The following is a 21,780-nucleotide window of genomic DNA, read 5'->3' on the forward strand; positions in this document are numbered from 1 at the left end:
GCCGTGGGCGAAGGAGTCGTCCCCAGTCAGTGATGTATTTAACCAAGTAAGGTTATATCTAAATCTAATATACTTCTGGAAGCGAAGACTAGCTCGAGGGTCTGGGTAGCGTAACTGGTAAGCGCGCCGCACGGCAAGCGGAGGCTGCGGGTTCGAGTCCCGCCCCGGGCCAGTTCTTTTATTCCAGAAGATTCTAAATTTATTTATTGATTTATTTATTTAATTTTAATTATTAATTTAATTAAGAGATGGCGCCTAACGTCTACCTCTAGTGTCAAATTACTTTATTCCAATCATTTAATTAGCCATATTATAGCCCGATATTTAGGCGATCGTTTGGTGATGATATTTACTACTCGGGCTATGAGTTGTTGATATTTAAAATTATTATAAAAACTATTGACAACTATATAAATAATTTTAATATAATCAGGAAATAAGTTAGCCATTTGGATTAATAAATAAAAATTGAAACCAATTTAAGAAAAATATTGTTCTACTTATATAATCAATTTGAGTTACCAAATATTATGCAATGAAATTTAATTTATAAAATGAATTTTTATCTAAAATTGGTGATTAGATCTAAATTAAACCAGATAAATTTGTTCTTCTTAATTGTATTCAAAGAATTTTTTTAATATTCTTAATATAACCCAAGTTTGGTAAAAGTTGAGTAGGAATACCAAGAAGGTTTCTTAAAATAAAATATCCTATAAAGCAAAATTATTTGGATAAAGAATTTAATTATTATTAGTATGGTCATATTCAAATTGATAGATATTGGAAATTATTCAAATTATCAAATATTTTGGTTTAGTGGTTGTATAAAGTAATAGTCAATTACAACAAAACTGATTTTTTTGAATTTATTATAAGAGAAAACAAATGTTTACTTTTTGTTAATTATTAAACTTTTTTAAATATTGCATAAACATGAACTGTACAGAAAGAATGAGAATGTTGTTTTACTTTTATATTAATTATTAACAGTATGTTTGAATGCTTTTATTGTCTAAGATAACTCACAGATTATATTCAGTTGGAATATTCAAATTTTTGGATTTGCCAGAACATATTGGATTTAGAATGAATTTATAGTAGTAATAATAATCATTGAGTAACATCCCAAGATGAACATTGTGGCAAAACCAATGAAATATGGCTTTTAAACATTTGAGATGTAAAGTTGGATAAACAATTATATTTTATTACTTTTATCATGATGTTTATCATTATCTTGGAATGTTTATATTAATGACCTTTAATATTAGTTTTAATATTCCAAAATATGTTAAAATTATTAAAAATTTAAAATTATGGTTAAATGTTATAGCATAAATGGAATTGTTGTCTTTTTAACTTGAAATTTCAAATATTGAAAATACTAAAAGTTTTATTTTTATTGGATAAAATTGAATGTAATGTTTTGAAATTTTATCTGAATAAATATTGACAATAGTACAATATATATCAAAGTGAATATTTATAGTTCTTCTATTTTCATATTGAATGAAATTATAATGTAAAGGAGATGCTGTTACTTATTAAGAAAAGAGAACTATTTTTATATTTCCTAGCAATTGAAGATGAGTACAAATTCAGAGATAAACTCAAAGCAAATACACTGGTATAAGTGACAATTTTAGGGAACAATAATTATCCATCTTAAAAACCTTAAATCACCAGTAAAGTACTTCAATATACTTAGTTTTTAGGCAAACGTTTTTGATCTACTATTAAGATCATCTTCAGTTAAAGAGATTTGAAGATGATACCAGTAGTAGATTGAAAACATTTGTCTAAAAATTAAGTATATTGAAGTTCTTTACTGGTAATTTAAGGTTTTTAAGGTGTGTAATTGTCGTTTGTACTGTACATATACAGTTTGGTATAGAAGTTGAATGTAATTTTAGGAAAAAGCATTGTTCCAATATTTTGCTTTTGCATAATAGACATAACCTGTTTAAAATTACTTTGCAGTGTTATTAATAAACAAAACAATCACCTTAATAAATTTCTAAAAATTTAAAACATTTTAAAATAAATTTATAAATACTAATTTATAAAAATTTTGCATTTTAGATTCTTGGTGATCAATTATCTCAATCAAATAGTCAAATTGAAAGTCTGATTGAAGCAGGTGAAAAATTATATCCTCACACTTCACCTGATGGTAGAGAAGTTATAAGACAGAAATTGAGGTATATGATACCTAAATTTATAAATATATATAGATTTAAATTAAAATTTAAATAAATATATATATATGTGTGTGTATTTTGTATTTTTCCAGAAACATACGGAGCCGTTGGGAAGCATTAATGGAAGGAGCAGCCACTGCTTTACGTCGTTTGGAATCATGCTTACAACAATTAAGTGCTTTTGCTTTGGCACAAGAACAATTGATGAAATGGCTACATGATGTTGAACAGTCAATGGATCATCATACTGAGCATAGAGGATCACTACAAGAAAAACGAGCTCAGTTGCAAAGTCATAAAGTATGATATGGAAGAATTATTTGAATAATCTAAAAATTATTTGAATGCTTTATATTAAATTAATATTATTATAAAACAGGTAGTTCATCAAGATATTATTTCTCATAAACCATTGGTTGAAAATGTTTGTGAAAAGGCTGAACAATTAGCTACTACTACAGCTGACCATTCATTACCTGCATATATAAAAGGAATGAAGCAGATGTATGAGAAAATGTGTGCAAAATCAAAGGTAAATATGAAATTTTTAAATAATTTTCTTATTATATTAAGTATAATAAATACATTAATAAACTAAAAATTATAAAACATAACATTTCATAAGGATTTTTCATAACATTGTGAGAGCAATTTTTACTAAATCATGTTAAATGATCGAACATTATGAGATGCTTATACAGGGTGATTCTCTAGCTAGGAAACCCAAACATTACTCAATAACTTGAAATTTAAGACACAGAGTTTTTATTTCATATCTAAGTTTGCATGTTTTCTTTTGTGTTTTTAGTAAGATGAATGATGATATCATGAAGTTGAAGAGTGACATTGTATANGTTAGGCTTAACATCGACGAAAATTCAACGCGAAGCGACACGCAACGGAGAGAAATTTCAACATGGGATAAATTAATATATTTTTTCGTACATGATTCGTACATTTCAAAATTAAGTTATCCGAACCACCCCAGTCCCCAATTGATTCGGATAAACGACACTCTACTGTACTTTGCTTTATACAATTATTGAAATTTATTGTATAAATAATTGTATTAACTAGATAATTGCTCTCATAAGACAGAAAAATTATTTTGAGTATGAAATGTTTGTTTTTAATTATTATTTTTATATTATAGAACAAATAATAGGAATGATTTTAAAAATCTTTTTATCTTATATCAAAGCACTTGGATTTATTTAAAATTTAAACTATACTTTAGATCAATAGTTATAAATTTAAAATAGTATCTAAAGATGACTGCCAAATGTACTTTTGCATTTTGACTTTCCAATATATAAATAGAATATAATTTAATTAAACTACTCTATCAATAAAAGAAAATATATTTTGGTCTTACATCTTGTATTAAATTATATCAATAATTATCTTGAGTTTGAAATATATATGTGTGTGTATTTTGTATTTTTCCAGAAACATACGGGCCTCTGCAAAATGTCATGATGCAAATTGTCACTAACTCGAAAGTAGCCACCAAATAGCCAATATTTTTTTTTAAATTAAAATTTAAATAAATATATATATATGTGTGTGTATTTTGTATTTTTCCAGAAACATACGGAGCCGTTGGGAAGCATTAATGGAAGGAGCAGCCACTGCTTTACGTCGTTTGGAATCATGCTTACAACAATTAAGTGCTTTTGCTTTGGCACAAGAACAATTGATGAAATGGCTACATGATGTTGAACAGTCAATGGATCATCATACTGAGCATAGAGGATCACTACAAGAAAAACGAGCTCAGTTGCAAAGTCATAAAGTATGATATGGAAGAATTATTTGAATAATCTAAAAATTATTTGAATGCTTTATATTAAATTAATATTATTATAAAACAGGTAGTTCATCAAGATATTATTTCTCATAAACCATTGGTTGAAAATGTTTGTGAAAAGGCTGAACAATTAGCTACTACTACAGCTGACCATTCATTACCTGCATATATAAAAGGAATGAAGCAGATGTATGAGAAAATGTGTGCAAAATCAAAGGTAAATATGAAATTTTTAAATAATTTTCTTATTATATTAAGTATAATAAATACATTAATAAACTAAAAATTATAAAACATAACATTTCATAAGGATTTTTCATAACATTGTGAGAGCAATTTTTACTAAATCATGTTAAATGATCGAACATTATGAGATGCTTATACAGGGTGATTCTCTAGCTAGGAAACCCAAACATTACTCAATAACTTGAAATTTAAGACACAGAGTTTTTATTTCATATCTAAGTTTGCATGTTTTCTTTTGTGTTTTTAGTAAGATGAATGATGATATCATGAAGTTGAAGAGTGACATTGTATAGAATTAGGCCTCTGATTAAACTACAGAATTGAAAATTTTAATCATATTTTGCACCTAAAGTAATGATATTATTCTTAAATGCAAATTGATTAATCAAATTTGTGATTTTATCTATATATATCCCAGGCTTTTCAGGGACTTTCTAGAAACAGCATCATTCTTAAAACAAGATGCTATTGAGACAGTCAGTTGCACCAAAAACATTGTTGAGAAGTAAGCAATGAATTCTTGATGACAAACTCATTTAACTCATTTTCTCATTAATAATATTAATGTTTTGTTATTTTGTACATATGCATATCTAAAAGGTAATAAAATATAATGCATTCAAGCTATATTGTTTTTTTTTGGGGGGGATATTTATGATTTCATTAAAATAATGATAATTTCCATAATTCAAAATTGTATTAACTCCAAAATTTTTCTTTTTCCCTTTAACTTGCGGCGACAAATCACGGACTGGTGAGATGGAGCCACTCCTCTACAAGTTTCCCGTGAATCCCAGATAGGAAAACGGGAACTAAGTTTTTTTCCCAGAGAGAATTCTGGGTATTGTTGCTTCTTCTTCTTGTCGGGTGATTGCTGCCATGAGCACGTGTAGCTCTCTTTCAAGTGTACTCGAGGATTGTTGTAAATAAATGTTGTTTTAGTTTAAAACGTGGTCGTGGACTTAACTAATTCACGTTTACAGCCTTCTGATAAAGACAGTCTTTGTGGAGATGTAAATGGATGGAGAAAGATGGCCAGGTTTCGTCTAACCGATGGCGGCCATCCATTACCTCCAAACTTTTAGTTATCAGTTATCATGAATCTGCTGTGTAATTTTTTCCTCATGTTGATACATTGATATGGTTAAACATTTTTGATGACAACTTTACAATTTATATTATATATGAATTTCTAATTAAAATTTTACTAACTTTTTAATAATTGAAAATTAACCAAATGAAACAAATTTTCATTAGACTTATGGATACAGTAGAGCGTCGTTTATCTGAAAGCTGGTTATCCGAAATGTCTATTATCCGAAAGCATTCCAGTCGGCAAATTTAAATTTTCGCTAGTGCTGTGGCGCTGCAATCTTTGTCTATTTCTCAGGCTACTCAAATATTTTATGTTTTTGATACTAAATTAACATCTGAAGTATAATTTTTTATTGTTTTTATATTTTTCAATAAATTTATTTTGTTTGTACAAAAGAAAAAAATAATTTTTAACGATACAATAGTCTGTCTTCGTTAGGCTTAACATCGACGAAAATTCAACGCGAAGCGACACGCAACGGAGAGAAATTTCAACATGGGATAAATTAATATATTTTTTCGTACATGATTCGTACATTTCAAAATTAAGTTATCCGAACCACCCCAGTCCCCAATTGATTCGGATAAACGACACTCTACTGTACTTTGCTTTATACAATTATTGAAATTTATTGTATAAATAATTGTATTAACTAGATAATTGCTCTCATAAGACAGAAAAATTATTTTGAGTATGAAATGTTTGTTTTTAATTATTATTTTTATATTATAGAACAAATAATAGGAATGATTTTAAAAATCTTTTTATCTTATATCAAAGCACTTGGATTTATTTAAAATTTAAACTATACTTTAGATCAATAGTTATAAATTTAAAATAGTATCTAAAGATGACTGCCAAATGTACTTTTGCATTTTGACTTTCCAATATATAAATAGAATATAATTTAATTAAACTACTCTATCAATAAAAGAAAATATATTTTGGTCTTACATCTTGTATTAAATTATATCAATAATTATCTTGAGTTTGAAACAGAAATAATAGAAATTTATCTGAATTATAATATTATTTCAGTTTACAGTAATAATAATATGTTTCTTTAAATGATTAAATCTAAAATATTAATATTTTTTAAGGATCTGCTTGACAAATTAGAAGCCTTTATACATGAACATCAACATTATTTAGACCAATGTAAAGAATTTCAAGAATGGTTAAGTAATTGTCAACAAAAACTTCAAGAATGCAGAGATACCAGTGGAGAAAAAAAGATTGTACAAAACAGGCTCGATTTATTAAGAGTAAGTTATTTTTCCAAATAATTGGATTTTGAAAGTGAGATAAATTTCAGAAAATTTTCTACATTTAAATCTCTACACTCGGATACTAATTTCATTAATTGAATAATTTGAAACTTTAGACGAAGATAAACAGAAGCTGAAATCATCGGATTTCTATAAAAATGTTTAAGAATTTTTTAAAAAGCCCTTCTTTTTTTCTCTTCTTTCTCCATTTAAAAGTATCTCGCGCGTACTTTATTCCACCCGAACCAACTCTATTCAGATAGAAATAACCTAATGAAAAGCAGTAATTTAGACATCGCCTATGAAAAAATTCGCGTTTTCTCTAATCTTTTTAATATATTTTAATAGAAACATACATTATTTTGTCGCAGATAAATTTTTCGCGTTATTGTGGTGGAGCATGNTAATACAATAAAACAGTTAAATAATTTATTATTACTATTTGTAGTATTCAATGCACAAGTTAAATTTTAATATGCTTGTTATATACTGAAAGATATAAATATTTTCCAGAAAATTTATGTAAAAATAAAGTTTTTTAAAATTACAATTATGAAACTATAATTGTGTGAAAATATAAATTATATTTCTAATTATTATTATTATAACATAAGCTGAGTTGATACTAACAGAAAAGATAGCATATGAATAAAGTAAAAATATTTAATTCAAATCTAATAATTTTTATATTCAAATGTGTGTTGAAATATAAAATATGTATATCACTAGACATTAAGAAATCAGGAAGTTGAAGGAGGAAAGAAACTTGCTGATTTAGAAAGTTATTGTAAACAAGTATCAACAAACACGAGTGATCATGGAGCTCAACTTTTGAAACGTGAAGTGCAGGATCTGAAAGATTCTTGGAGTCGATATTTAGCATCTTCCTCAGAAAGCGAACATAATTTAGAAAATGTTTTACAACAATGGGATAGTTTTGAGAAAAACTTTAAAAAATTAATGACGTGGTTTACAGATATAGAAGCTGCATTAAAACATCCACAGTTACAATCAACTTGTGAAGAGAAAGAAAGTCAATTAAAAATTGTGAAGGTAAACTAAATGTAATTTTTAATTAATTATTATTAGAATTACTTTTTAAATGATTCTACTTTTATATAGGAATTACATGAACAAATAGTTGGCTATCAAAAGTCAATTGACAACTTTACAGATGAAGCACATGCATTAATGCATGTTTCAGGAGTAGAAACAATTCGTGGTCAAATATCTCAAGTAAATAGCCGTTATCAAACGACACTCGCCATAATAAAGGTATTGCAATTATCATTATTTTATATGTATTGACTATTTATTTGAAGAAGAATGCACATTAAGTTAAAAATTTTAGCAAAGTCAAAAATTTCATTAATTAAAATATAATATGACAAAATTTAACTTGGAATATTTTATAAAATAAATGACACTGTATTAATTATGTTACTGATAAAAACATTACTTATGAAACACGATTCTGATAACATTTTAATTTAGCAAATAAAACAAAATACTTTTCAAATGTTACAATAAAGAAGATACAATTTTAAATTCAAATGATTATTTTTAAGTGAATTGCATTAATTGAAATAATAAGTGTGTTTTTTTTTCATTTTTCTTCATTTTTCAGTTCTCTTAAATTAATAAAAGTACATATATTTTACATGAATTAGAAGATGAAATGATGTTAAAATATATACAGTATAATTATTATCTAGAGATCATGTCAGTATGATATATTGACATTTTGGAATGTTCATGATGTCAGAATCAGTTTGTTTTTTTAAACTGATGTTACAATTTTTTTTTTTCAATAATTACTATTGAAAAAGAAGAGATTGGAGCATCAGTTTGTAAAATAAACCAAGACCAATATAGTGATACCATTCTGACTACACTAGTATCAGTTACATCTTTAGTATTGACGTCACTTTTATTATAAATGTACAGAAAATGATATTTTTATTTTCATAACACACTTCATATTAGATTTAAAAACTAAATAATTTTATTATGTTATTCATAAATATAATTTGTTATATGAAATTCATTCTATATTCAGTGATATTTCAATATTTGACTTACGTTTGCTACAGAATCTAGTTTCGAGATGGGAAAGTATTGTATTGGAACATAGACAGTTTTGCCAGTTAATGGCTGATTGTAGTAGTTGGCTTAGTTTAACTGAAAATTCAGTCACTGAAATGAAAGAAGGAGGAAAAGTTGAAGATAATTTACAAAAAATTCAAGTAATTGAATTTATTTTTTGTATTTTTTAAACAACATAAACTATTTTTTCTGTTTCATAATCATATTAATAAATGAATTATTATTATTTTTAAGTTATTAATAACAGATAAATCCCACGGTGAACAATTACTTCATAAAACAATTCAAGCAGGTGAAAGATTGTTTCAGGATACAACTGCACAAGGAAGAGATTCGATTCGTCAAGAGCTACGCTGTTTAAGAGATCGATGGGATCAACTCAGCCTGCAACTTGATGAAATTCAAAAACTGCTTGAATCTTATAATAGTGTGTGGCATTCGTATCATGAGACTTTAAAACAAGTAAGTTTATTATTATTATTTTTAATTTTTATGTTACCAATAAGACATTGTGTTGTATATTTTATTTTTTTGTTATTCAGCTTTTAAATTTATTTTCCATTTATTTCATCCATAGCTAATTCTAAAGACATATTATTGCATTTTCTAATCTAAATGTATATATTACATTAAATTTAACACAATAAAACTGTAACTATTTTATTTTGTTTAAATATATTAATATGTAACGATATAGAAATTGAAACTTTTATATTTTAGCATAAATAATAATAATAATAATAATAATAATAATAATAGGTAATAAGTAATACACGTGGTGTATGTGAATTCACAAGAGAACATAAATGTATTTCCATTGTAATCTTTCCGTGTTAACTTTTTCCATAAACACGGTGAAAAAATGAAATAAATACAGTAGAGTGTTGATTATTTGAAATAATTAGGATGGGACAATTTTGGATAATTGATCACACCTGATGGTGAAAGAAAAAAAATCAGATAAATATCTTAAATAAATTAAATCTTAAAAAGTTAAAATATTAATTTTAATGTTATTACCAGTGCTGTCATTTATAGGGTAATTATCCTTTTCTTGGGTAATTTCAACCTCTCAGGGTAATGTTTAGGGTAATCTTATATTTAGGATAAATCTAAGGTAAAACTGCCCTGTGATCTGATGCTATTACACATTGTGCCACAAGTTTGACTGGAAAAAGTTTTAGCCTAAAAATGTTCTGTTTTCCCCTATAACTGGAGGGTTTTAGAATAGGACAACAGAAGCTAAAGAAATAAAGCAGATTGGTTCTATGTACACAGGTGTATACTGTATATTACACCTGAGTAGGATTTTGCTTTTCTCCACCTTCATGCCATTGGGCCATTGGTACACTACAGTACAGGTACAACTTTTGAATGATGTAAAAAGTTTTTATGTCATTCATCAGCTCATCTTACTTTGTGGCAGACACCATGTGTGACATAAACTTTGCCTGCAAGTGAACCATTTCGACTGCACCAGACAGCCAACCACTCCATGCCATTTGATTTCTTCTTATCTGAGCATGAGCTCAATGATGGTCAATCTTGGAGAGTTTTCTCTATTTAGGGTAATCTAGGGTAAAATGAAAGTGCCGTCAGGGTAGTTCCACCAGAAGCAGGAGGCAGCACTGGTTATTACAATAGTAAATAAAAAAGTTAATAGAAATTTCATACACATGAATGATAAGAAATAACAGTAAAAAAACTATTTATTAAAAGCAAGTGCTATTCCGCTAGTCTTTTATGCAATCTACAACATACAGTAATAACCCGAACTTACGCGATAGGTGGGACCGAGCGGTAACCGCGTAAGTCGGGGTATAATTTCGCATATAAATACATACAAATAATTTTTAATTGAGGCCGGAGACTAAAGAAAACAACAATTTAGAAAAAAAATGTTTAATAAAATCTTAGATAATACATATGTATAACAAATTAGGCCTATATTATTTTACAATTTTTCACATTTACTTGATTATTACACCATAATTTTAACATTGTTTCCATCTCAGCGATAATACTGTGACGTTTACGAATGATGCTTGAATTTAAGGATTGAGCATTTTTCACAGCTTCAAGAATTTTTTCTTTGCCTTTTGTAATTGACAATTCCAGTAGATCAAACTTCTTTGCCAATTCACAAATTTTCATTTTTGTATCAAAGTCTTTAATAATGGGTACGTTCGTAAAGTCAAATGAGTTAAACGCATTAATAATGAATCATTTGAAAAGTCTAACGAAGTAGGAATAACGATGACTTCATTCTCGCTTAACTCGTTCGACTTTACAAACATACCCAATGTTAAGTTTACATTCTAAAGATAAAGTTTTTCTTTTCTTGTTTGATGCAGAAGAATTAGTTCTACTTTGTTTGGATGACATAGTAGAGTCTCTCAAGTCTCCGTAGATATAACAAACACAGAAATAAATAACACAAAATAAATTGTAGCTATGTGTGGATTCTGCGCGACACATTTGAACATGTAAGCTGAACAATAGTATGGGGGGAGTGAGTAATCAAGGGTTGCGTGGCGCTCAAACAAAAGACGAATCAACGAGATTTGAAAATCGCGTAAGTCGGGGTATTACTGTACTGTTGAAACGTTGAATTTAAAGTAAAAATTAGTAAAGTTAATATTAAATAAAGTACAGTATTTACTAGTGATGTGCCGGATCGTTAAAAATGTATATCCGCGGATACGGATACGGATACGGATCATTCGTGTCTAGATCCGCGGATACGGATATGGATACGGATCTCAACTTTCGTACTCAGTCAGCGCCGGTGCGTGTGACCTTGGACCGATAGTTGACGCTTTGCGTTAATAACGCGACGTGTTTTGACTTGCACTGCGCGTGTTTTTGTTTATGGTGTAAAAATGTGCTAAATTAGAATTCACCACAAAGGCAGACAGGATAAAGTAACAAAAGTTAATATAATTTTCCAATTGAGCTTTTTTGCGTCTTTATACAGATTCTATTTCGGGGGATTCCAACTTCACGGTACAAACAGTAGCATGCGAAATTACAGCGATAATAATAGTTCGCTGTATCCAAATCACGTGTACAATACAGATCCCGATCGCGACAATATAACCCGGAACCTTAAAACTAACCTTAAACACTAACTTAACACTAATAACAGAAAAAGGGATAGAATTAAGAAGACAGAAAAAATGATAGATAAGATAGAAATAGAGATATCTGGGGTTTTGTCCCTTTTTTCGGCTTGTTTCTTTATGCATACTGTTGGGTGGGATAACACACGCCCTTCTCTTATAACTGGCCAGTTCTCTTCTTCAATAATTAGGATTTTTTCTTCCACAGTCGTCAATACGACCTTAAAACACGATCTTTTTTCTGAACTATCCGGTCATTGAAAATACGACTCCCAGTATTCTCACCTCGTCCGTACACTCTGCTGTCCAGTTTACGAATGATCTGCTACGTCACTTCTTTTTTTTCTCCGGCTTCTGTTTACACCTTTGCTCCTCAAAGTTCTAGGAACTGCTTATCCCAGCCAAGGGACAGAGAATAGATAAGAAAGTTTTAGAAGAAAATAGAACAATAGAACAAAGGGTAGAAAGAAGAAACGAAACTAAACTAAAATTAATATTTACAAAAATATAGCGTACCGCCACAATAGTTTAGTGCAGTGTTTCCCAACCTTTTTTTGCTATGCCCCACCTAAGCCTTTCTAAAATTCTAGTCTCCCTAACATATACAGCGGCTATACTGTTAACTTAAACTCTGGACAAGTACAAGTCCATTTTCGAATTGCCCTCCTTAGCAATCCAATTGCTCCCTGTGGGGCGTGGGCCCCACGTTGGGAAACACTGGTTTGTGGCTAGTGTGACACGGGATAGCGTAGATTACGTTTGTGTTTTTGGAGAGTGTTGAGTTAAATTAAAATAAAAACAATGCCGACAAAAAAATTTAGTAGTGTAATATGGAAATATTTTACGATAGTAAATGACGAATGTGCTATTGCTACCTATCTTTAAAATTTCATATAAGTAATGAAATTCATTAAGATAAAAGATCCGTTAAAGATCCGCTAAAAAGTAACGGATACGGATACGGATACGGATTTTTTTTTTCCCTCGGATATCCGCGGATACGGATACGGATACGGATATCCGGCACATCACTAGTATTTACATAAAAAATTATTTATTGCAGTTTTTTTTCTGAATAAAGTCACTTGTTTTGCTTTGTTTTACATAATTTTTTTTTAACTTTCTTCTAAATTCTGTCTTTTTTGATTGTCATGACAGTTGAAAAATTTTCTACAAATTGCATTTCTAACTATGCCCATGCTGTTTTTTTGTTATTTGCTCATTCTGTTAAGCTTTTCTGTTTATACTATAATAATGATTTCTAACACTGGTGTTGATAATGATAGTTAAATAGTTTGCCGACAATTGTTATTATGTAAAAGCTTTGTAAATTCTTTGAAGTTGATTTCAGTTAATTGATTTTCAGATAATCAACACTACTGTATTGTTCTTAAAAAATAAGATTGCTATAAATGAGAATAAAATGAATTTAAACAATTAAAAATTATAAAATAATTTAATTATTTACTTACATAAAAATTTTTGTGACCAAATTTCCAAGATTATTACGTAAGATGTATCTAATTTTATTATGTGAATATAATTCATTGATTAAGTGTATTATTTTTGATATAAATGAATTTTCTTTCTTGGAGATGGACATTTTAGTCTTGAACTCATCAGTCCAGATAACATTTATCTAAAATGTTAATGGAATCTTGATAATTTAAAATTTATATATTGTTTTCTAATTTATATTTTGTAAGGCATTAATTTCCTTCTCATAATTTATATATTAATTATACATTTTTTTTTTTTTTTTCATTTGGTGGTCATCATTTCCCTTTACAGGGATCAGTCACCCTTGTCCCGCTTTACGCATACCAAGGGAACTCTATCTTTTATTCAAATTTTTTACTTTGTTAACATTAATTAGATTTTATACAAATAACAAAGATAGATTACATTATTGACATGGGCTGCTTCGCCCCACATGCTTGTAGCTACTTGCTACAAAGGAAGGGAGCAGCTCGCCCCCTTCCTCCCGACAATATCATTTTTGTGTATGACATTACTGAATTACATAATTCTTTTTTACGAATCATCATGTACATATCGATATCAGTAACATTCGTGTCATTCCTTGCCAGAAGATTTAATTGCAATCTCTCACACTCAAACTTCACACAGCTATACCAGAGATGCTGAAGATCTTGTATTCCTCCGCCACAGTCACAATTACTATCTTGAGCTTTTCCTATTCTATGTAAATATTCATTTGTGTTACAATGTCCAGAAAGAAGTTGCGAACTGATGTTATTCATCGGAAGCCATTTAAGTTCTCGTACTCTTTCCTCTACGTTTGGTAGGATCCAAAAGGTATGCCTACCCTTTTCACTATAACTCCAGCGTTCCTGCCAGTTTTCATACGACTGCTGTCTTAACATACGTTTAATATAAGACATTGGTACTTTGCCATAGGAAATAAGTTCTCTGTGTGTAGCTTCTTTAGCCAGGGCATCTGCCCTTTCGTTACCCTTTATGCCTACGTGGGCCTTGACCCAACGTACTTTAACTTTAATATCATGCCTGCTTATTAACTGTTTAATGTCTATTGCCATCTGGCTATTATCGTGATATTGCCTCAGTGTCTGTATCGCTGCTCTGCTGTCTGTATTGATTATCCTTTGACTAGTACTATTGTTGGAAATGCACCATTTGATACCCATTAAGATCGCATATAGTTCGGCTTGATAAACTGAACATCTATCGTCCAGTCGATATTGACCGTAGTCTATTTCTCTACCATCTTTTACTACTAAGTAGGACGCACCCACTTTATTATCTAATTTTGAACCATCTGTAAATATCTCTTCCTCCGCTACCTCATCCTCTGTTGCCATTTCAATACTTATTCTTTCGTATGTTTTCGGCATTATGTTTGCTTGAGGCTTTAAGTCAGTATCTTGCCTTGTATACCAGGTTCCTTGAATGTTTATTGGAAGTCCTGTCCTGCATTCATACTGCATTCCTTTTTCTTTTAGAATACAATCAATTGGGGGGACTCCTGCCATAACCTGGAGCGCCTCTGTTGAAGTAGTTCGATACGCTTTTAACAGCCTTATCAATGCTGACCTTTGAGCACTTAATAACTTTTTCTTAATCCATCCTTTCTCTGCCGCTTGATACCAAACTCCCGCGGCATAAGTGATTCTTGGGATAAATACGCTCTTATATATAGTCTCGATTGCACCTGAGTTCAATCCCCATGTTGATCTCGATACTCTGGCCAGTGCATTAAACAATGTTATACACTTATTTTTGACTGCCGTAGCGTGTGGAAGCCACAACAGCCTATGATCCAATACAACTCCCAGATAATTTAGCTGTTTAGTGACTTTGATGTTCTGTCCTTCCATTTTAATAGTTGGTGTGCATTTATAAAGGTTTGGTGTTGTGCCTTTCGTGAAGATAATCGCATTAGATTTCTTAGGGTTGAAACTGAGCTTTAGCTGTTTACCCTTTTCCGTGACACTTTGAAGAATTCTACTACTCATTTCTTCTATTTGCCGTCTAGAGTCAGAGCCGAAGATGATAAACGTGTCGTCGGCATATGCTACCTCTGTGATTCCTTTTCCTTTTTCTACCTTTAGGAAGTTATCAAACGCTAGGTTCCAGAACAAGGGCCCCGAATTGGAGCCCTGTGGGCAACCTCTAGTCAGATCTTTTGATATAGTTTTATTACCAGCTCTATATATTATTTTTCTATTCTTTAGATAATCCTGAACCACTTGATATATATTTGATGGGCAGTCAGCCCTTTGTAATGTATCTAGTAGAATGGGCCACCATGTGTGGTCGAAGGCGCCCTTTATATCTAGGCTGATACCACAGCAGTATTTATTTACTTGTAGAGTGTTGTTGATTGTTTCAACTACTTTCCTTATTATATCCTCCGTTGATTTATCTGGGAGGAATCCATATTGCTTAGGGCTTAAAAAGTTCTTTTGTTGTATATGTCCCATTATTCTTTGGCTTATGAGGTAATCGTATACTTTCCCTAGCATTGGGAGCAGGCTTAAAGGCCTGTAACTCTTTGCCAAGCTCTTATCATGTTTATCACTCTTAGGAATGATGACCAGTTTTGCTACTTTCCAAATAGTCGGGAAAACTCCGAAACCGAGGCACATATTATACAGTTCAGTCATATAGTCAGGGTCCAGATCCCAAAGATGGTGCACTATTTCGGCCACTATCCCGTCATGGCCGGGTGCTTTACCTGGTCTAAGCCTGCTTATCGCATTGTTCACTTCTGCTGTAGTAAAAACGGGGTCTTGTGCACCTGAGAATGGACCTGCTACTGCCTTTCTGATTTCTCTTTGATCTTCTGAGTCTGTAGCCGGATCATCATCCGGGAAAAATACTCTCATTAGCGTTTCTATTGTATCTTGAATTCCTTCAGTGTATTCATTTTGTTCGTTGACTGCTGTGAGGTATTGTGGAACCTTCAATTTCCCAGCACAGGATTTATATAGATAGTTCCAGGGTTTATTAGAACTTTGTGTACAAAATTCCTTCCAAGAGCTGAGTTTGCTCTCCTTTATTTCTCCCTTGTATATCTTACTATGGTTATTATACTCTATTTTCTTTTTGTTTCTTTCCCGTTCATCTCTTTCTCTCTGGTATCTTCGTCTCAGTCTGTTATTCTCTCGTCTCAACTCACTCAGTGTGTTCGTCCACCATGGTACACTCTTCCGACTCTTTCTCTTTCTAGGTATAGTCTCGTTACATACCTTTATTAGATTACTTTGAAAGTTACTAATTTCAATCTCTGCTTGATCTCTTGTTTCAACTCTTGTGATGTTTTCTTTCTTCATAACTTTGCTCATTCTGATGTTGAATAGTGGCCAGTCTGCTCTATGTATTGCGTAATGATCGGAATCTTGCTCATTTTCCCAATTGTTATATACTGTATAATTAATAATTGTTATTAATTATACAGTATACTTTAAACAAAATGAAGTAATTTCTATTGTGGTCGTATCTAATAATGACCTTTTCAATGACCTTGACCTAATTTTTGATGGCCAACAATTAACTTCTAACTATTAAACCATTACCATATGGAAAACATATATATATATAACATATATACCATATGAAAGAGATTCAAATTCAATCGTAACTCAATAAAGCAAAATAATTTGGAGTAAAGAAGGATTTAATTATTATTGATGTGGTGCATTAGCAAAGCTTCTTTTATGCAGCTTACAGAATTGTGTTCATTATCAAAATTGAATCAATTGATTTTGATTAAACTTTGCCATTTTCCATTAATTGCAATTATGAATCCAAAAATGTAATAAAAAATTGATGGTACATGACTTCGTTTTCAAGATACAGTGGGTCAAAGTGATAATGTTCATGTTCCGTGACAGTATTCAATGTGTTAATGAAATGTAGGGGGGGTAAAACAGAATTTCATATGCCTAACAGATAATGGGTGTCGGGATAAAAATCGTCTGGCGCACGGTTTTCCCGCGCTTTTCCAATCGTTCAATGAACGACGGTTGTTGCCATAGGAACAGCAATCGGACCACTTTTGAAAACTCGACCACTGATTGGTTGAGAGACATCACACCATCGGCGGACGTCTTATAGAGCTGCTAAGTGCTGATTGGTGGAATCCAATTCTGCTTCAATTCTATAAAAGGGTTGAATTGTGGCGGGAAGTGGAGTTTGCCTGGAATATATCTATGGAACTCACGTTTGTCTAGTTCACCGTGGACTCACGTTTGGTCTTAGTTCGCCTAAGCTTGTCCCGAGGCTTGTCTCGTCTCGTTGGGCTGTAAAGGACTTTAGAGTTAGTTCGTTGCAAGGAGTCTTTTCGACGGACCTGTGTCGTGGATAAAAGTGTTGAACTTTGTTATGATTGATGTTTTATAAATGTTTGCTTTGTGAACCTATGTAACTGTACATACGTTTATTTTAATATATATATATATATATAAGTTTGAATTTAATCGGTGTTTGTGTGATGTTTTGAACTTTACTATGGGCATGATAAATGAACAAAACATAAGAACATAGCAATTGATGTTGAGTGCTTTGTTTTTGGATCACTCACTCTATAGCAGCAAGTGCAAAGATCATCTGCTTCTTTATGGCTCCACCACATTTTTTATTGTGATACAAGGTTGTTTGATGTCCTAGTTAATATTGTAAGCATGCCGATTAGTGGGGGTTTTATTCCTTTTTGTCGGGATGGTCTAAGACCCTTCCTTGCTCCCTGATTGCTCTCTTACCTGTCTCGAGGTAGAATTTGAGACCAAGTTAGGTCATGAGAAAGGTCTGCCCAGGATGGTTTATCCGACACCATCCTCTCGACTCTGATTGTGATTCATCGATGACTAAGACTCCTGCACTCATATTTCATCTCATAGCTTCTTTTTTCTTATTGCATTTTAAGTTTTAAACAATTCCCTCTTTTCATTTTCTTTTATTTTAAATATTGTTTTCCTTCCATTCTTTATGAGTGATGTTGTCAAAGTCCAGTGCTGCCATCTTGACACTTATATTACTTGTTTTCTCGATGGTTTGATTTAATAAATATACATTTCCTTTTTAATTATGGACTATTTCCAGGACCTCACAACATTGTCATATTCATAATATGACCATAATATTTATTATGATTTATCTATAGTAGGTTAGCATCATTAAATAGATTGTTAAATCTTTTTTATATGAATTACAACATTCATTAAATTTCTAGATATTAAAAAAATTCTATTGTATATTGAGAGTTTATTAACATTACATTAACACAGAATTTAATTTTGTAGAAAAATAATACTTTTAGATTGCTTAATTAATTGTATCAATATTTAATTAAAATAATATATTTTTAATGTAGTTATCGAACTGGATTGATGTAACAGAAAGAATTGTTAAAACCACTGAAAATAATTTGACATCTTTGCAAGACTTAGACACAAATTCACAGAAGTATAAGGTAATTAAATTATTATTTTTTTTTTATTGTAGACTGAGAAAAGAAAAGACTTTTATAAAATTTAATTTGCCTAAATGTAAGTTTAATGTTATATATTTATATATATACAGCATGTTATTATATATATATAATAATTGTATAATTATATATATGAAAACATACAATCTTAATGTACTAAAATCACCAAATGCTCTTATAGATTTATTATCAAGCTTTATTCACACTAATTAAAGTTCAGATGCAAAGTAATTTGGCTAGAGGTAGGCAGTAGGGTGCCATCTCTTCAATTTATTTATAATTATAAAATTTATCCAGAGATGGCAGCCTAACCACCAACCTCTAACCAAATCACTTTGTTTCAGGTCATTAATTAGTATAAAAATAACCCCCTAACAATAAATTCAGCATATTGTTTGGTAATTTTAATATAATATAAGATAGAATTTATGAAAGAATATTTATAAATTCAAGTATTTTTGTATTTTTTTGATGACTAAGACACTGACATTTGAAAACTGAAATTTAAAAACTAATTGATAAATTAATTTTATATTTCTGTCGAATATGTATTTATTAATGTTATTATTAAATTATTAAATATTTAATAATAATAACTAAAGTTTAGTAGAATCTAGCACAAGGTACTGTAATATCGACATATGATTGTATATGTTTAATAATGTTTCTTTAAATTAATTGAAACATATAACCACAAAATCACTATAAAATTATTTTTAATATTGTAATTACATACTACGTTTTATTAAAATTTTAAAGTATTCAAATATTATATCATATAAATTCACTAAAATGAAAAATTTATCACATTTAGTTTTGTATAAAAACAACGAATATCAAAACTACGTAAAAACTGTAAGTTAATATAAACATGTTACATATTTATATGTCAGTAATATCAAATATAATTGATTTATTTTGATTCACTATTAACAGTTAAACAATATGGAGGGAAAGTATTATACTTTAATTATTGAAAATTTGCTTTTGCTTTTATAAATTAAATTAAATTGATTTAAGTTTATTGTAATTATAAAATGAACTTAAAAATAAAATTTACCTTCTTAGATCAAGCAGTTTTTTAATATGACAGTTAACATATTATATAGAATATTAAGTTTTTGTAAAGATATTTCTTTTATAGTCTTATACTAATATAAAGATATTTAGCATAAATATTTTTAAAAAATTATATAATTTTTTTTTATTTAGGTTTTACAGCAAGAATCAGTATCACATAAATGGCAAATTGATTCACTACAAGAGAAAGTTTCTGTTATAGAAAAATTACAGGAAGGAAAAAATGTACCAACAGTTCTTTCAGACTTATGCCAGAGATTTAATACTTTATCTGATTCTATTAAGGTAATTAGATTTAATATGTGACTATTAAATTAAAATATGACTATAATATAATGGGGTCCAATGGACCCAGGTGAATTGAATAGAGTGCAAAAAAAGATATCTGTCACAAAGTTAATCAATTAAGTTTTAAATTTATTTAATTCTTTATTTAACAATAAAAATATTATTTCAATAATTAAATAATTTATCAGTTTTTATTTCTAAAAGTCTTCAAATATATATATTATAACTTATATATTATATTAATAGGGCATTATAAATATATTACTGAGATTATGATAATATATATTATATATCTCAGCAATATTTATTAATTACACTTGGTATTATCTTAAAATTGGATGATCTTTGATTATTCTCATACATATAAAGTTAATTTATAGCAATAAAAGTGTAATAATATATATTTAGTTTTATATTAAAATATAAATTACTTATCAGTAAAAACTAATATCAGTTGAATTTACTTATTTATTATTTTTGTTTTGTAGAAATATCTAGAACAATTAGAAAACTTATCAAGCCTGGTTCATGAGTATCGTGAACAAAAAGAAAATCATAATAATTGGCAGCAACAGATTCTGAGTAAATTAGCTCTTAGCAGTGATTATACGGGAAATATTATATTACTTCAAGCACAGCTTGATAAACTTAAGGTAATCATATAATTTTATACTTTTTTAAAAATCTTCAAAATGATAGTTAAAAAAAACAATTAGGTGTTTGTTCTTATTGGAATGTTTCTCCTGAAGAAGATTGTTTAAAATGATTGAAAACATTAGAATAAAGTTACATATACTGCATTAAAAGGTTTTTGAGTGAGTAAGGTAGTTAAATAAACAAACATATATATAAGTACTAAGTTACTGTAATTCAACATAAGATTTTATATACTTGTCTATGTACAATAGAGTCCCACTAGTCCGAACATTGCAAATCTGAATGTCCGCCTAATCCAAACAGGTTTCAGTCAGTGGAGAGGAAATTTTTTAGCTCATAAAATATACATTTTTTTTGGTATTTTTCAGTTGAATTTAAATGGTAGTAATGGTACAAAAAGATTTAGAATTCCAAATTCCACAACAAAAAAATTGCATTTTATTGTAGTATTGTATTTATACTGTACAAAATTAATAAAGCAGTGTTTGATATGGCCTCTTATAACAGATCTATATAGTACTTTCACACAAAAACAGAAACAAAAGTTATTGATGATGTTGGATCTATATAAATCAGACCTGTTTTACTGCTTGCTTCTGCATTATTTCAAGTATTTGGCTAATTTGAAAATCAGCTAATCGGAACAGAGCTTGGTGCCAATTAGTTCAGACTAGTGGGACTCTACTGTATGTGTATTTATTTCACATACAATATACAATTATTATATAAATTGCAATATTCACATTGTTTTTAAAATTCTCAAATATGTAATTAAATTAAAACTAATTATACTTACTTAAACTTTTATTATGGTATATGGATAAACATATTTCCATAAAGAATATTAATTAAACATTATGTAAAATTAAAGCATAGTTTTTAATTTGTTAACTATTCTTAAAATTATAAAATATTAAGCTTCTCTAATCA

At 29.4% G+C, this 21,780-nt stretch overlaps 1 protein-coding gene across 1 annotated transcript in view; it reads left to right on the forward strand.

Annotated features, from left to right (window-relative positions):
* Positions 1 to 21,780, forward strand: part of LOC111620118 (nesprin-1-like) — a 307,506-nt gene that overhangs the window by 144,998 nt on the left and 140,728 nt on the right. Inside the window, exons 50-62 of the mRNA XM_023361978.1 lie at positions 2,086 to 2,204; positions 2,297 to 2,504; positions 2,584 to 2,736; positions 3,775 to 3,999; positions 4,079 to 4,231; positions 6,457 to 6,621; positions 7,354 to 7,677; positions 7,747 to 7,899; positions 8,718 to 8,870; positions 8,965 to 9,192; positions 18,709 to 18,807; positions 20,038 to 20,190; positions 20,682 to 20,846. Of these exons, the coding sequence (XP_023217746.1) occupies positions 2,086 to 2,204; positions 2,297 to 2,504; positions 2,584 to 2,736; positions 3,775 to 3,999; positions 4,079 to 4,231; positions 6,457 to 6,621; positions 7,354 to 7,677; positions 7,747 to 7,899; positions 8,718 to 8,870; positions 8,965 to 9,192; positions 18,709 to 18,807; positions 20,038 to 20,190; positions 20,682 to 20,846 (2,298 nt within the window). The remainder of the gene's footprint in view (positions 1 to 2,085; positions 2,205 to 2,296; positions 2,505 to 2,583; positions 2,737 to 3,774; positions 4,000 to 4,078; positions 4,232 to 6,456; positions 6,622 to 7,353; positions 7,678 to 7,746; positions 7,900 to 8,717; positions 8,871 to 8,964; positions 9,193 to 18,708; positions 18,808 to 20,037; positions 20,191 to 20,681; positions 20,847 to 21,780) is intronic.

The sequence above is a fragment of the Centruroides sculpturatus genome, unplaced genomic scaffold, assembly GCF_000671375.1.
Source record: "Centruroides sculpturatus isolate CEXI.00-Female unplaced genomic scaffold, Cexi_2.0 scaffold109, whole genome shotgun sequence".
Taxonomy (NCBI): Eukaryota; Metazoa; Arthropoda; class Arachnida; order Scorpiones; family Buthidae; genus Centruroides; species Centruroides sculpturatus.